General features: G+C 34.1%; 1 protein-coding gene across 2 annotated transcripts; it reads left to right on the top strand.

The window, feature by feature from the left end:
• Positions 1 to 22: 22 nt before the first annotated feature.
• Positions 23 to 18086, top strand: LOC132700013 (casein kinase I-like). Of its 2 annotated transcripts, none has more exons than XM_060667060.1 (8): positions 23 to 358; positions 752 to 862; positions 4536 to 4871; positions 11275 to 11477; positions 11797 to 11956; positions 13054 to 13284; positions 13342 to 13462; positions 15095 to 18086. In XM_060667060.1, the coding sequence occupies exons 1-8, from the start codon at positions 259 to 261 to the stop codon at positions 15207 to 15209; spliced, it is 1377 nt and encodes a 458-aa protein (XP_060523043.1). In that variant the 5' UTR covers positions 23 to 258; the 3' UTR covers positions 15210 to 18086. The 2 variants fall into 2 exon arrangements, with proteins under 2 accessions (XP_060523043.1, XP_060523044.1); XM_060667061.1 differs by having other exon boundaries at positions 13342 to 13463; positions 15092 to 18086.
• Positions 18087 to 18567: the final 481 nt, after the last annotated feature.

The raw sequence follows: 18567 nt of genomic DNA, 5'->3' as shown, positions 1-18567 counted from the left end.
TTTATCTCGTCGTCTGTGCAGCGCAGTGTGGTGTGTCACTTTGCCAATATGAAAACAAGTTGGTGTTTTCGATGTAATTGCGTTTAATTTAGCGACTTTGCCTGTGATATTTTGAAGAAACTAAAACGTGCTTTTTAAGACGCGGTCGCGTATCCTCCGGAAAAATAAAGTCCGTATTGTTACGTTAACGTCAAATTTCCAATATTTGGCTAATGTAATATGGCCGCCTGAAGGAACTTCATTCATGTATTTCATTATATGAAATTTATTTTTTACAAAGGAATGGAGTTACGAGTTGGTAATAAATATAGGTTAGGCCGTAAGATAGGATCTGGCTCTTTCGGAGACATTTATTTAGGTAGGTAGTGTATTTAATAAGTATTTTTTATTTTGGTAAACAAAAGATTTTTTTTAAAAAGGCTCGATTCGGATCTTTGATAACAGATGCAAAGGTGAACCTCATTTTTTTTGCTTGTTGTTTTGCGCCTAAAGAAAACCTTAATAACACAATCGGTTTTATAGTGTTGTGTGTACATGTTTCGTGATAAGAAATCATTGGTCAGTTTAAATTTTTTGCTGAATCAACAATATTAAACAAATTTTGCAGCGATTTGTTTTTTTTTTGTTCACGTCTTTTTCGTTTAAATATGAGTACTAAAAAAGGCTTAACTTAGCAGATATTTGAGTCTGTATTACATATGTTAATTAATATAAATGGCTCAATAGTCTTATGATTTTTTTTTTGTTCCAGGAACAAACATTTCTACGGGAGAGGAAGTAGCTATAAAATTAGAATGTATAAAAACGAGGCATCCCCAGCTTCACATAGAATCAAAATTTTATCGGATGATGCAGGGTGGAGGTAAGTTTTGTCATATATTTATTACATTTAGGTGCACAACCTCAATAGGCATCATATGGAAGGCGTCTTTTTCTTTCATTGTATTGTTTTTTGTGTCGTTATCAAGGATGCCTTACTTTCTATTAGCAATATATATATATATATATATATATATATATATATATATATATATATATATATATATATATATATATATATATAATTTTTTGCTAATATATATACACAATTGGCAAGTGGTAACTATACATTTTTTTCTGCTTAGCAGTGGCTTTTAAGTGCCCACGGAATTAGTAAGGTTTATGGTAGTTGAAGGTGTTCCAATTGACAAAGGTGATACTTACACTGAACGAAATGAGTTAATGTTGAGCTTGATCTACTACTGTAAAGAATCTTTGAATATTGTCTCTGTTCTTCGTTCCTGACCGGTTATGGTTTATAACCCTCAGGACGGTGCTGACGCTTGTCCCCTCAACCCGTCGTAACTACTAACCACTATAATAGCTTACTACTGTAACAGCCTTTTTGCCAGCGACAAAGTAAAAAAAAACAGAAAATTGAAGGCGATAGCCTACCATCCTATGCTTCTTAATTTTCTTGTCGAGTTTCTTTGCCATATTCCAATGAAGTACATTCGATGGCTGACTAAAGCGCGGCAAATTATCGCTTCCTCGATATCCAAAGAATGACCGTGTGCTGTTCTATAAATAATAACGCGGAATAATCGGACTGAACAACAAAAGTGCGCAAATGTAATTGTGCGGCTCTTGCCTTATTCGCCACACCGTGGTTGCTTTGCCTTTCGCGTTGGTTTTGCCTCAGTGTATTAACTTGGCACGGGCGTGCCTGCGTTTCAAAATTCATTCTAAGAGTTTTCGTAATTTTTGTTTTATAAGAGTCAGGTTTAATAGAAAGGTCATTGATTCCTTTATGTCTTTTAAAACCTCGTTAATTCGTTGTTTTCAAACTTTAAACAAAGGAAGAAGCAATGACGAACTTATAATTATCATGCTGATAATTCAACGTTTTTTTTGAAAAAAAAAAAAGAAAGTCAAAAAACCAAAAAAGGAAGTACTAGCAATATGCCAGAATCCAAAAATTCAGAATTATAGTTTTTTTCTATTCCCGGAAAGTTCTATGACCACTTACTATCGTAAAATTGTGCTGAGTTATTTAATTTATCAAAGAAACGTATCGTGCTTCATGAGTGACTTAAACAAATGTATTAGAAATTGTACTACATTACTAGATATTAAACCCGTTTTCTACAAAAATTTCGTTCATATTTCTTTGGGATACTTTGTAATAGTACTGCCGCATTCAAAGTTATTGACGATCTGTCAGCGGCCACGTTAGTTGTTGAATGTCGCAAGCTCATTGGTTAAAAACAAGATTTTAAATCTTGCGCTTACGCATGTTGAATGAACCTTCTAAATTTTTGTTTTCATAGGTGCTTCATAAGTTCCTGTTTTATGAGCATAGGCAGAGGCTCTAGTTAGATAGCCATAGTTTTGGTTAGTTTTATGGTTATAACTATAACTCCAATTTGGAGTTTTCTTTAAAATGCCAAGACTTAGTAACAAGTGAACCAGGCCTACAACGCATATGCATTGTTGACGGTCACGTCAATCAACCAGGCAAATTCGAGTGTAGTTTCCGGCGGTCTCCAGTTGTTTTTGCTTCGAATACAACTGGTTATTTCCTTTAAGTGATTTTTAACTGACGTTCGTAGAAATGTTCATATTCTTTTCATTTTAAAGTGCCCTACCTGTGTGGCAAAATCGAAACAAAAAGATAGCAACAGTGCAGAGTCGTAAAATTTAATTCGTCTTTTCAATTGAAACGTATACTTCCACCATGCCGTTTTATCAATACAATCAGCCTATTGTTATAAGTCACATTTCCAGTACTTTAGACAACGAAGTAATAAATGTTCAGCGGGCTTTTATGCGAACATAAGAAAATAAGTGCCGTTGCTCGGGTAACGTTTATACCCGACTATACCATTCAAATAGTGATATACCCGGTTATTAAAATTCGCGTTACTTACTGAACAGTGCTTCACAGAAAATCGTTAATGGAGTGGTGCAAAATTAAATTCGAGGGCTGTGCTCTAACCATATTTGTGTAGTTATTGCCTAGGTTGATTTGTTTTACACCAAGTGAATAACAACCCACTTGGGGTGCCCTCAGACACCGACGACCGACCTTTTACATTACCCTCTGACATTAACTAATGCCCAAGGATGTGGCTGAGGTGCGATTTCGGATGGCCGCACCGATAATTTGCAAAAAATAAATCGTAGACAGAGAGAGGTCGAGGAATATTATCCAAGCAGCTATTCATAAATTCACGTTCTCTGTGCAATTGACAACCTTTTTTAACCTAAGCAGACGTATGGCGTTACCGCTATACCGATCTCATTCAGTTTATCGCAGCTACATCGGATACAGTGGCGTTGTATGCAAACGCCGTCAACATACATTTATCTATGCAAAGCCCTAACTGTAAAATGAAAAACCAGTTGCCTTTTGACTATCGAATATGTTCGGAAAGGGACAAGTATGAGTATTTGTTTATTTCGTAAATCATTAAAATAAGTAACGATTATCACAGATATGGTGCAAAAAGTTCATAATTTTACTTTGTTAATATCCCTGGCAATTAAACTAGGCTTTTTGACACTTTTCCATGTCTTGAGAATTTCGTTTTGATTTATCTAACTTTTTATTTTTTCTTCTTCATTTTCTGCCTTTTTCAATTATCTGCAATAGCTTCGGATAATGTCGCCAACTGACAATACTGTTATCACTGTTTTAGCACTCCTTGTCATACTCTAGATTCTAAATATGTTTATTCCTTGTCTGCACGATTTTTCTCTAGATTATCTTGCTTTCTCATTTTTAGTGTTCTCTTCATCTTTTCTGTTATCACCACAGTTCCTATGCTCTTCAGCTATTTAAATATCAAATTGCTTCCGTTTTGTAAAATTTCATAGTTAGTCATTATTAGTTTCTGATTTTCTGCCTAAGTACGAAACAATTTTGAATTTCTACAGGTAAACCACAAGCTAGTTGGTATTATAATTATTTTCATTGGTTGTTTTTAGAAGTTTCAACTTTTATTACATAATAAACAGTCATGTTTTCTGTATTCTTATGGTAATTGGACGTTTTAGTTCAATCGGTTGAGTATAATAAAATAGTTTGAGCTACGTACTTATCCAGTGTTAGTGTACCTGAAGCAACGTTCCTGGTTGAAAATAAAAATACCAGAATAAAGGGAATTTTGTGCCGGAATTTAGGTATAAACCCTACCTGCGACCCTTTTTTAATGTTGCGCCGCTACCCAGGTATTCGGAATTCATCCCCGCGAATAAATCACAAACCGGCACTTGCTAAAATGGAATCGAATATAAGGAAAATCCTGCATGTATAAAAATTAAAAATCCGAGAAAAAGTTATGCTTATTGTTTGATGTGTTGAATTCATGAGAATACGATTTTTTTTTGTTTGCGAACGAAATGTAACGAAAATATGTAAAATAAAAATAATTAATTTTTTTTTTGTCGAGGTATTATTTTTACTTGAAAATTGCTAATTTGACTTCATAATTTTTCCGAGGGATTCTGGTTTTCAACAGCTGTAAATCAACGAGCGATATTCATATTTGCAGTTGGCATCCCCCAGATTAAATGGTGCGGGAGCGAAGGCGACTACAACGTCATGGTAATGGAACTCCTCGGTCCGTCCCTGGAGGACCTGTTCAACTTTTGTTCGCGACGGTTTACGTTGAAAACGGTCCTGCTCTTGGCGGATCAGCTGATATCGCGAACGGATTTTATCCATTCGCGGAACTTCATCCACAGAGACATCAAGCCCGACAATTTTCTCATGGGATTGGGAAAAAAGGGCAACCTAGTCTATATTATAGACTTCGGATTAGCAAAAAAGTACAGAGACGGACGCACCCACTTGCATATACCGTATAAAGAAAACAAAAACCTTACCGGTAAGTGCTCGTAAATACCCTTAATTGGAACGCCATTGTGTAAATTTTAAAATTTCTTCCTCAATTGGACGGACGTGTGCCCAGGTATATTATTTTTCCGACGTCGACACGTGATTCGCGCGGGATAAATTCGTTCTTCCCGGAAAAGCTGGCAATTTGTGCACAGAGTTCCGGGGAACTTGTGCTGTTGACTGGTTGGCAATTAATTTCTCCCAAACGCTGGGGCGGCGTTTTGCAGAAATTTTCTGCGAAACGGTTTACGTTGGAAGTGTAGGTACCGCATACTTTTCCGGAACTCATATATTATTATACTTCAATTTTCGGAAGTTTAAAGCGTTTAACCTTTTTTTATTTCACTTTCTGAAAGGAATTTCGAACCGATACTCGGACACCACTTGTATAATTGTAGAAATTGATTATCTATGAAAACTCAATCTACTTTACATCAAATTTGAATTTAATATCCGTTTTGAAATTATTGGATTGTTATTTCAACATTGCTTAAGCTGGAGCTCGAACTGTGAAACGAATGTAATTTTTTTGTTGTTGAAAATTTAAGTTCGCGCATGGGATTTCCGTTTTTTTCCGTTTTCTTATGTTAATCTCTTTTAAATTCTAATAATTTTGTGGTTTTTTTCAAATTTGGCAAGCCGGAAAGTATGCTTTGTAGAACATCAGAAACCCACATACATTTATGATAGGTTGGGTCACTAGCGTCTTCTACTTTTCAGTTAAAACACTTTTTAACAAGTTATTAATATAGAACTATTAAACAATTCGCCTATGCTCAATTTTAATTCCCAAATTAGTTTATAAACCGTTAGGGTTTCTGTGTTGGAACAAACCTAATATTTTTTGCTAAATTTGTCACGTGGCGGGGGATAATGGATAATAAACACGTGCCTCCTTCTAAATCTCATTGTAAAACAGTCGTTATACATAGATATATATTATGTAAAGCTTTATTCTTGTATACTTATATAACAGCTTCATTGTTTATCGTTTAGCTAGGTACACGAGTTAATTAATTGTTTATTGAAATGTTTCCATAACTGAGGCCGTGCATTGGAATAACCGGGACAGGCCAATACAATGTTGCGCCCGTTTAGTGTTTTTATGTATTTAATTAGTTAGTTTTGGTTCCAGTGTGTTTTCTAGAATCGTTGAAAAAAAAAACATTTTAATTCAATTCTAAGCCTTTATTGTTATATTTCAATTATGATGAGGATGTAATTTAAGAGGGGGAGTGAGAGAGAGTGGGAGGGGGAGGGAGGTGGCGAGGGAGAGGGGCGAGTGAGAGGGGGAGGGCTGAGGAGGAGGGAGGGGGATGAGAGAGAGAGGGGAGAGAGAGAGAGATTATTTCGATTATGAAAAAATATCTTTTTATAGCGTAATTCTGTAGCGGATATTGAACTCCAAAATAAAGAAGGAAATCGATTAATACAATCTAGGTGTCTTGTTTGGGAATTTTCCTGGGCTTTTGGATGTTGCACCAAACCATTAGGCCAAATAAGCTGTAATGTTATGATGTTTTTTTCTAGACCATTTTCTTATTTTTAATCGGATACAAAAACTTAACCGGCAGTAAATTTGCCACTTTCTTTACAATTTTAGCTTGAAAAATATATGTTACGGCTGAAGTGTCACCTCGGCTAGCTCAGAGACTAGCTGGATACTACACAAACTATTCAAATGACTAGAATAGCTGCGGATATTCGTTGGTTAGTATAGACGCGACAGGCACTCTACTCAAGCTCCTAGCTGATCGAAAACACTATTTTGTAGGACATCGGATTTCCATCGATGCTTACTCATCGACAGTAGCAGGTCACCACAGTTTGTATACTATCTAAATAGTTTACAAACTATACAATATTTCCCGCCAAATTGCAAACCACAAGGAAAGTATACAAATTAACGAGGGTTTTTGGCTTGCGAAGATAACGTGCGAAGTGAATATTTCTACTAAGTCATAACTAAGTCAGCGGTTAGTACGTGATATAGCCAATCCCGTTTGGTTAATTTATTTCAGGATAGTAAAATAATTTTTGATTGATTCATTTTTTATTGACCAGATTCTAGTAAACGATAGCAACAGGCAACACTAAATATAACCTCGCTTGTTTAATTAGTTATAGTATATATTAATTAGTATGTATTACTAGGAATATTAAGTTAAAATTTTATCCAGTTTCTGTGGAGAGCTCGTAAACAAAAACACCGGTTGGATTGTAAACTTTTCTTGTGGTTGATACATTGGCGGTACATCTTGTAAGTTCGTTAATTAACTGGATAGTATATAAGCCGTAGTTATTATCCAAGCATGGACGTGTTTATTTATTATAACAAGTTTAGGGTACCTTGACGAACTAACGTCACAATTTACAAAGGTACACTAAAATAAGTACATTTATCTTAATTTAAAAGAGTAAGCAAAACTATTTCTAGATCCGAAAAATAAATGTCATTATTATACATGTAGTTTTGGATTGTTGGTTTTGTGTCACATAAGGAAGGGGTTTTAGTCAACTGTCTACTGTGATAACTTGCATTGTTCATTACAATGACGCTATTAGGAGGAATGTTTGGAACTAGTTTGTTTTTAAACTAACTTTCAAATAAATCTGCGGTGGTGTCTTGATTGCAATCCAGAGAAAAATCTTTAATATTTTTCGCAGGCAGAGAAAGTCCATTTGGAATCCAACCATCTATAGAGTCAGCATGCAAAATAGTTATTCTTTTACCTCTTTTTGATGGCGCGTTTGTTTTACACTTATCAGTTGAGTCAACCCAACCCTTTTCCGGGGTATCGTAAGTGTCGAACCAGGTTTAATCCAATTAAATAATTGGCCTTTGTTGTTCTCTGTAAATCCTATATTTCTCTAGATATTCCGGTCGACATTTCCGAATTCCAAAAGATTCCATTAAAACTTGGCTTTTGTCAATTTTTTTAAATCTAAAACCCATGTGTTGACTACACTTCCGTAAGGTAGTTCTGCCACTTTTAATACCGGTTTCTTCTTTTTCAACATACGCTGTATTACACACGAAATAAGAATGATTACTAATAAACTTAAACTAAGTAGTATACCAAACCAAAGAATATTAAACACAGGTAGGTATAAAATTATTTTCTATTACGGACCACAATTTTACCTGAATTTAAATTCCGAAACTTTAGGTAATAATCTTGCTACATTGTATGTCAATGACCACCCTTGGATAATCCCATTCAAAAGCAATTGGTCACTTTCTTATACCTATGAACAGACCATACCTAAGTTTAAAAATAACTCCTGTTATAATTGCCTCAAGCACATTTTGCCGCGAATAGAAAGAATTGATATTGGTTGGTAGTTTGTGATATCAATCTTACTGCCACTCTTATGAACAGATACTACTTTGGCACATAGATTTAAAAAAGATCGGGGGCAATTTGTCTGGCCCACTGCCCTTATTTATATCTAGTTTGTTTAACTCAGTTGTATTCAAAAATGGAGTTTAAAGTAACTGTGTCTCATAGCGTATCCAATAACGGAAATTTGCAGGAGTTGTTTCTGGCTCATAAACACTAGAAAAAAAACAGAAAACGCTTCACAGATGTCCGCGTCCGTATTATAAGTGCTTTTCTCATACGTGACAGACTTTGGCACGTTCACTACTTTCGTCTTATTACTTAAAAACTCCAAAATGATTTTAAGTTTTTTTTAAAGATTATTTTTTGTATTTTTGACGTAATTTTTATAGTTCAAACTTATCGCTGCCCTAACTCCTGCTCCCGAACGTGAAGGTTCAACACCTGGAAAACGTTTGTGTGATCGGCCAAATTTATTCCCCTGATTCGGGGTTAACATTCTCGAAACAGAATGATGCGCATTTCTTTTATTAATATTCCGCAAGTGTCATTCGACCGATACGCGAATTCCTGACGATTCGGCGTCCTTCCCGAAAAGCTGGAATTTTTCAGCGGATTTGCCTTGACCGTTTTATCATTTATACGCGCCAAAATATTCAACCTTGAATCGCGGACCTCTTAAATTTTATCACAAAAATCGAACGAATTTATTAATAAAGCTACCGGCGAATAAACCATAAATATTTATATTTCGGCAAATTCGAAGTACAAATTTGTACAGTGCGCCAACCTGCTACGCTAAGTTTGTGTCGTAACAGTCTTCTGAATATCGCAACGATAAATAATTATTGTTAACTTTAGTAATTGTTGCGCTTTGCGCTAAAGGTCTCGAAATTAATTAGCGATAAAGTAATAGGTTACAAGATCTTTAAAGTTGGGAGGATATACTGCTTGCCTGGCAACCGTAATCGAATGTCAGGATTATTTTGATTTAGTTAATGCTCGCAGAGAAATTTATTTATATTTACCGCATCGATGCAGGCAATATTAACGAAGGCTCCTATGCTCCTGTGGAAGTTGTGAATGAAAATCCAGTCATAGCCCTTACAATAGATAGTGTTTGTGGTTGGGTTTTAATGAAACTTTTGAGATCTTTTACTGATCATTTTCGACGCTTATGCTTTTAAGTCAATTTAGTATTTTGTCAACCCTCCATTCAATCTAGTGTAGGCAATGAAAGCTCGGTGTCGTATCATTGTGTATAACACAACAGTGTTAATACTTAAAATAAATAAAAATAGTATATTATGCAACAAGTTTGCATACTTTTTCTGTGACCATTGGTTAGTTTGACTTGCGACAAGTTTAACGAAGGTTCTATATTTTTGTATTTTGTTTCTTTTCTATACTCACTCTTCTTTCCATTTTTGTTTTTTTTTGTATCTTCTTTTGCAAAACCAAACATCTATTCTATAAGAAAATATACACAATTTAGCGGATGTCTTTGTAGGTATGTTTCTTTCGCTGGTGACGAATATTAAATACGCCTTGCCTTATACGTGCGGACTTTACACATATTCCGCACAAAATTTTGTAACTCGAACAAACAATTGTTGACGGGGTTGTCGTGGTAACCGGAAAAGGGGTTCCGTCGCCTAGGTTACCGCAACGAATGCGTAAACAAAACGGCCTGTCGTCAGCAACACGTAACTATTGTTCGAAATAAGGATGGGGTAATGTTTTGCGTATATACGTCACACGGTAATACGCGGGCTTCATAACCACTAGGAATGTTTACCTACCATTGATAATATTATCGTCAAGCGTAGAATGGTTAACAAAGAATGGCGTCGAAGTCGATAGAGCAATGACACGAATATAAATTAGTTATTTCTATTTTAAAGTACATTTTATCGTTATTAGGGATATTTTTGGGTAATAAAAATAGTACCAGCTAATGTATTTGTTTATTCCACTGTCAAGTTTAACAATTATCGAATTTCTATACAAAGCAATGCTTACAATTCGTGAACAATATCAGTATACATAGTATATGTTTGTGGTTCTTGACATGTAAGGGTGTTTTGTTTTTTATATTAAATTGCGTTATGGAAACTAAAAAAAGATTCGAACTTTAATACGTCTCGAATACATTTGTGTAAATAAATAATTATAATTATAATTGATCAGCTTTCATTTTCAGCTTTATTGTTTTTTTTTAAGAAAAAGGTATTACTCGTTGACATATAAAAAATATGAAAACTAGTTTAAAAAATACGTCAAAGGGAGACAAACCGAACGCGCTTTCTTTTTTGGATAATCGGTACATTGTCGAAGATGAGGAAGTGTCAATGGCCCATAAGGTTCCAGCTATAAAAAAATTACGGACTTTGGTCTTTATCGCACCCATCTATATCTATGTCTACCCAGTGATTACGCTGAAACCGGTTGGTTCTATAAATAACGAACTCCGCCATATAACTTAAATAAAAATAGTGTCAGTATTAATGCGGATTTATTTACCAAATTTACAAAATATGATTTTTTGAATTGTACAGTGTGTCCCAGTTTTGATGGTTTAACAGAATACCCTTATTATTAAAACAAGCATGTTGTGTGTAACCCAGACAGAAATGTTATAGCTGTCTAAAAAATTTTGGAAATTTCACATTTATCGACATCCTTTCTAGCTCGGTGGTGCGGTCACTTATCGGAAAGGTGAAAACTGGTGAAAAAACGTAGTCTTGGGTTACGCTAGCATTAATAATAATGGAGGTACACCGTAAAACCTTACAAATGCCATACACATACACACATACATGTAAAATAATATTAATGTTTATTCTACAGAGTGCTTCAAAAAAGGTAAATAGTGCAATACGTATAAATAAAAAAACTAAGTCGCAAATAATAATACTATTTTTAAATCGAACCGCTTTTAATATGCTTTCAAAATTCATGTTTTTTTTATCGCATTTAAATAATAACAAGTTGAATTCGAACAAATGATCTTCTGAATTTCATTTGTTTGTTTTTTCTGTGTTGCAGGTACTGCAAGATACGCCAGTATAAACACCCACTTAGGAATAGAACAGTCGAGGCGAGACGACTTAGAATCTTTAGGTTATGTTTTAATGTATTTTAATAGGGGCTCGTTGCCTTGGCAAGGCCTGAAGGCGGCTACTAAGCGTCAAAAATACGAACGCATCTCGGAAAAAAAAATGTCCACTCCCATAGACGAATTATGTAAAGTGAGTTTGCCGATGTTACAAGATTCTAACGGCTCCCCCCACTCGCTCTTATTAAAAATAGTATCAACTGTTTACAGGGTGCAAAAACAGTTAGTGTGTCAATTATGCTATTTTTATCTATTGGATCCTTATTTTTTTTTTAATTTTTAATTAGCGAGAGAAAAACAATCGGCGTGTGGCGGCATACACTGTATTTTTCTTATTTTCATTTGATGTTCGTGTTATTTGTTATGATGGTGGAGGCAGTCGCTGGAATCTTGAGCCAATGTTTAATGTCCATATCCATGTCATGTTACGTAATGTTTTTTTTATGTTGCAGGGCTACCCTATAGAATTTCCTACGTACCTAAATTATTGTAGACAACTAAGGTTCGAAGAGAGACCCGATTATAGTTACCTAAGACAGTTGTTCAGGACTTTGTTTCATCGGCAAGGATTTACATACGATTATGTGTTCGATTGGAATATGCTTAAGTTTGGTAAGTATAGTAACAATATCCATGCGCAAGTTTGTGTGTTGGTACATATTTCGAAAGTTAGTGATTCAAAAATGTTATTAATTTTTCTCTCGCGATAGATCAGAATTGAAAAACAGTTTTTATATTCGTCGATTTACAGCGGCCTTTTCAAATGTTAATATGCCTTTTAACAAATTATTTAGTTATGTGGTAATAAATTTAAATGGTTGAATTTTGTTTTACATAACAGAAATCATGCGGTTCCCCAATAGAGCTTGTTTATTGCATTTACTAATTACAATTTCGTTTCCATGTAAGCTTATGGCCAGAATAACAACCTAACTTTGGTTGCCAATTAGTTACTGGTGTTTTCTTGTAAGGACTTAAATAAAAGTGTTTTAGTCGAGCTGGGGAGTAAGTGCATTTATCATTATAGTATAGTTAAATTTCTAGGTGTTTATAACGTTCTACCTATTGGTAAGTAATTTGAAGGTTACGAAAATTGGTTTCTATAGATTTTTTGCGTTTATATCAGTTCATGTCTGAATTACAGAATTGTATGTTGGGGTAATCTATTTTATTTTTCTTGTCAACTGTCAATAATGTCTCTTCCAAGTCTTTTTATTTTTAACTGTGGAGCCACTTTGGAATTCCAACCTATATAATTAATTAAGACCCTAATTTTCCTAGTCATTAGTTTGGCTACTTTAATGGGGTTGCACTGTACAAATAAATTTAAATATCTGGTAAAAGATAGTTTCGTGTGTTGCATAGCTTAATTGAGTTTTTTTGACAGTGGCAATAGTTTATTGTGATAATTTTTGTATTTGTATTTTTGCAGATATATATTTAATGTAGGTATATATTTAATTTGTTTTGTTTTAATTTTGACAGTATCGGACACAAGTCCAAAAAAAAAAAGTAAAGAAAAATTGATTTGGGATTTATGACCTGGCGCGCGATCTGTTGGATCTAACCGCAAGGCAGAAGGTGGTTCTTATTTTATGTGATAATAACTTCCATTTGAATAGAGCAGTACCGTTTCTGAACGTTTCCTTAACAATTATGCCCATTTAATGGCGCTGGTGCCCCCTTTAATTTTAACCTCTTCTTTGTAGGTGGATCAAGGGGTAGCCATTGCGAAGAAAATAGTGGTCGGTCCGGAGGCAGATACGCGGGTCACGCGACAGGCAACGCGGACTCGTCTCCCGCAGTCCTAACGCAGCAGCAACATCAGCAGCAGTCTCGGACCAGGAGGACCCCACACGACACTCGGATGGACATAGTGTCGGGAGTGGCCGGAGGAAATTCGGCGGTTCCCAATCCTATAGACGACGTTATTACTAGCAGTAAGCGCGAGACAAATCAAATTTCTTTGAGACCTCAAATTATTTCTCGGTTTGAAGATTCACCGCGAATGTATGATAGTCACGTGCACGAAAGGAGGGTATCCATGCGACTGCAAAGGGCTAGTCAAGGTGCTCCGAATGCTTCCACATCCGATTTGAGCACATCAAAGCAGGCCAAGTGAGTTACTACAATTGATTTCTGTGCAGAACAATATTTTTCATCCATACTTATTCACTCCTTCATCTCTGGAGAAAAATTGACCCCTATCCCTTCCGCAAGGGGCCGTAATTGCTATCGTCATTACTCAAAAATTGAGTTTTTATAGTAATTAATAGTAATTATTTTAAATAGAGTATATAAAGATTTTATGCGTAATGAAAAGACAGAAAATGAATTTCCCTGAAAAATGTTCAAAATGTGTTGTACATTTGATTCGGGGATATCATTTTCTGATTTTAGATACTGTCTTGTTCATTAAAAACCCATACACCTAATTTGTGAAGGTATGTGTTCTATTTTATTTTTGCCATTTAATTTTATAATTGCGTCGTGTCAATTGTTGATAGACATCTAAAAGTCTAAACATTTTAAAATGCGCCGTCCTTTAATATTTGTTGAGAAGGCTCAAGTAGTGGCCAAAAAGGGCAATTTTTTGGTAGAAATGAGAGTACAGTTCTCAAAATTAAAAGGCGTTGGGAGCAAGAGAGGTCCTTGAAAAGAAAGGAGAATTGTGGATTTGTGGAAATATCATAGGATTTTCTGGCTCTCCACCTAGTGACAGTAAATTTATAGAAGAACGAAGACAGAGGCGGTTAATTTTTGCAATAAGTTATATATATCGCGAATCTGAATTAGTTTTTTTATCCATTCATAGATGAAAAAACTTTTCAATCTATCCTATGGACTTGACAGTACAAGATTTGGAGAGAGTTATACTAGCAACTTTGCTAATAGGAGGTGGTATAAGAAGATTAGAAGATAGAAGATTTAATTCTGAAAATTATTTTCTGTTTATGTTTTGGAGCCTATTATGCTTATCAACACCATAATTGTCCTGTCTGCATTGTAAATGCTATTAAGGGCTGGTTTTAATATAATAATGTAGAAGTGTGGGCTATAATACTAAAAAAAATTGTATCCGTAACTTTTTCACAAAATTCTAATGCATTGTGGGAAATAATTGATGAATGTTAATGAATATAATAATGTAATGAATGAATATTTATACCTACTATTGTTCTTGTTTAATAAAATATTCGAATTGTGGGCATTTTTAAAAAAATAATCTAAATATAAAATCTTATGTTATCATGTTACTTAATTTTTCAAATAACTACATAATATACGCAAATGATATGTCTCTGATAACCTAAAAGAAAGAATCACAAAAGTCTGTTTCAAACTGCTTAAATAATACAAAAGCTAATCATGAAACTTGTACGTGTTTTTTATGAACAGACTGCACACCAGTTCACACTACAATGCAAATGAACTTTAACTGAGACTTGGAGTGTAGTGTATAATTAATAAGTGATTTGCAGTGTTACTTAATTACTCGTCGACTTACTTTTTGGGGAACTCGATGAATGTCATGAATAACTGTGCCACAAAATTGAACATTTTTATTTACTATTGGCTGTGTAACTGATTCGGTTTTTCTTGTTTTTTTTTCTTTTCATTCTTCTACCGCTACTCATCATACCTACCATTATCGTCAACCCTTGCACAATTCACCACATCACCATTAATGGCAAACTGTCACCGCGGTGAACACGAAACCTATGTGCCTGTGTTTCTTTGTTCTGGAAGCGCCAGCGGTGTGGCAATGGTGCCTCCCACCCAGACCGGGGCGCAGGTCCAAGCGGGCCTGCCTAGGAGGGGTAGCAGTTCCAAAGACCCGCCACCGGCGAGGTTGAAAAAGTGAAAAGCCTTGCGGATTTAATAAAACAGTGAACAAATTTTTTCTTTTAGGTTAAGTGTATTTTGGAAATCCATTGTAGGTGTCTCGAGAAGTGATTAGAGTGTTAATGTTTTGTGTTAACAAGGCTCGCAATATAAATATGCGCGACTTTCTTGGAGTGCAAAATTTTTATCTGTTGCTAAGCGATCGTCTCCGAAATTTACCGATTGATTTAAAGCAAATGAATGTGATATTTATTTAACACATTTAAAACACCCTTCAAAATTATTTGGTTATAGGTTCAGTTGTTTTATTATGTACCACCGTTATCTTTTTTATATTGTAGCGTTTAAGGAAATGAAAACATAGGCAATGCTGGTACATATTCAATCGAACCCTTTGAGTTTTGTTTTATTTCCCATTGTTGGGTAGTTGTAAACTTTTTTCGTTCCAAGTGCAATCGTGTACCACGGCATTGCCCTTTAAATGTTTGTCTCGTACGATTACAAAAACAACGATTGAAAAAGAAACAAAAAAAATGTATTGTTAAAGTAGCCTATAGGGCACAGAAGGATATGTGCAAATCTACTTTTTGCAACTGTCAGATTTGGTTTGGCTGATGAGACTGATTTATACTGAAACCATAAAGTTTCGGAAAAATGTAAAAACGAATTTAATAAAGCTTTGAAGAACATTATACGTATATTTTATATGCGTATCTATACTATTTATTAAATTTTGTATAAAATCGCACCTCTTCAGCATTTGTGGCAAATAGCGATCAAATTTGACAGTGAATTTAATAAATTATACAAAGCCCACGACTATAATTGTAATTCTTAAATGGGTAAAAAATTATGTACATATCTAGACTGACATTGTGTATTTCTTTGTATAGGATCAACACTTTTTAGTTTTGTGCGGAAATTTTTATAATATAAATAACTACATAAATGCTAGGCTAGCGTGGGTGGGTTGTTGTATGAGTTTGATTTGCTGGTACAGTTGACTCATTAGCATTTGTGATTTTTTTTAACAACATTTTTTTGGGAGGGGGGAGGAATCATAGAAGTTTGATGAGTCAGCTAATCGACAAAGATATATTTCAACGTTTCTTTAAAGATGTATGTACGCAAAACATACAGCAAAAAAAATTGCCATGTTACGCCATGGATTCAGTTATATATTTAGTAGGATGATTATGTATTCTTTACAAAAATATTTCCCGTGTTGATTGTTTTTTTTTTGTTACTATGTGCCGCCCGCACTGAATATTTTTCAATGTTACTTTATAATGCTCATGCAATCTGTCTTTGTAAATATATATATATATGTTAAATTTAATTTCTTTGCGTGAATACCTGGTTTTCAGATTCAATACCAAATGTGATTAAAAAAGTAAGTCTCACCTTTTAGGCTAGAATATTTTGAACTTATCGCCATGATACAGGGAACCAAACCTATTTTTGTTTGCATTATCGTCACATATACGCCTGCATATAACGGAATCTTAAGCATTGTATACAGATTTAACTGACTGAATTTTTGAAGTGCATTTTGTTCCTATATTTAAAAATCTCGATTTTCATGTTCATTGCTGAAATCGAAAATGTTTTTGCAAATTAATTTGTTAGTATGAAGTTTGCAAGAAGAAAGTTTGAAAGACAAAGCACACAACTAAAACAATAGGCGGTCTAGGCTAATTGCAATCACAATATTTGGTCCAGTGAAGTCGTATGGCAATGGCATGGAAACCAAGAGTTTTATGTTAAGTGAAAATTTTCCAAAGTAATAAAACATCTTCCTTTAAATCAATGCATTTAGGTAATAGTACTTTTGAAATTTTTATTTGTATGTGGTAAGAGCTAAACTTTTTTTTAAATTAATTTAGCAAGTTATGTAATCATATATTTTAACAAAAAGCATAACTTTTTCTTGTACATATTACCAAACGCGTTCTTAATGTTGTGTATATATTTGAACATGGAGGTAACCTCAAATTAGTGCATTATTTTGTAAAAAATTTGAATTGCCCTGTAACTGACAAATTACCGAATTGAATTGATGCGAATGTGTTAGTACTTACAAATTGCAAATTAAACAGAAAGAAGAAGAAAACAACAACACACAAAACTTGATCATTGGAAAAATCATGTTTTTGGTTCCAATATAAATATGATCGATTTTGATTTGGCTTACGAAATTTCAAAAAAATGTGGATTTTTTTTTATGTTTTCCGAAAACGATTTTTCCCGAGTTTCTTTTGCACTGTGTATGTTAATATTAAAAGAAATAAAAAGAAATGCAGATTACTTATTTTCAACCTCTCCTTAAACTTTGAAATTTCAGTCTTAATAGAGTTCTTAAATGAAAATAAACTTACATGTTAAGTTATGTGAACCCCAAAATATTTATCAAATTAAAATAATCAATAAATTTATATTTTATTATTATTAGCAAGTGAAACATTGAGAAATGGTTATGTTATGGAATCGCGAACTTTTCTACTTTAAATTCTTTTCGGAATTATATTTTTTCTACACATTTTTGCCTAAGTAAACATCCCAAAAAGAGAATACTAAGTATGTTAATTTGTTGGTTGTAATGTTCAAAAAAACCAACAAGTAAGCATGTTTTAATTGGCAAAAGCGCATCGGAATTTACACTGAAGGCGCAGTATTACAAGTGTCATAAAAATTTAGATTTTATTTGTACAACTTCAATTGAAAGTATCAAAATAATGTTAAAGAGAATTGCGAAATAACGCGTACATCATTATTTGGTAAACGTCTTTCAAATGTTGAAATGTTTAAAAATGGACATTAAAAATTACATTCTCAAACTTGAAGAGACGATTTATCAATACAAATTTCACAATCATAGTTTAGTTTCTTAAAAACTATAAATTTCAATTATTTTGACCAGCAGACTCAGCACTTGGATTATATCCGATCCTATTAAAAATTTCTCTTTTACTTTTGGGTCCTAGTTCGAATGGAGGCAAGTCTGATATACTTTTTTGAAGCTTGTCGCTTTTAATCTTTCTTCGATGTTGTTCATACTCAACTACATCATCTACTTTAAGCTCAATACTCGTTGGTGGTCGTCGAAGCATTTTTGTATACAACTAAAACAACTGTATTTTATCGATTCAATCATCATCAAATTAACTAAATATTAGGAAATACCAAAATCATTTTACCTTATTTTTAGAGAGAGGTGTATGACAATCACAGAACGCCAAGGTGCCCCAACTGTATTTCGTTAAATGTTAGGTTATCAACTAGTTGGACATCGGATGCCAAAGACTATAAACCGAGGTATGACTTAATTGCACAGATTACATAAGATGGCGTTCCTTTCGAATTATTTACAACAAAGT

The sequence above is a fragment of the Cylas formicarius genome, unplaced genomic scaffold (assembly GCF_029955315.1).
Source record: "Cylas formicarius isolate icCylForm1 unplaced genomic scaffold, icCylForm1.1 PGA_scaffold_3__17_contigs__length_32017465, whole genome shotgun sequence".
NCBI classification, from domain to species: Eukaryota; Metazoa; Arthropoda; class Insecta; order Coleoptera; family Brentidae; genus Cylas; species Cylas formicarius.
This window is presented reverse-complemented; position numbering and strand designations above follow the sequence as displayed.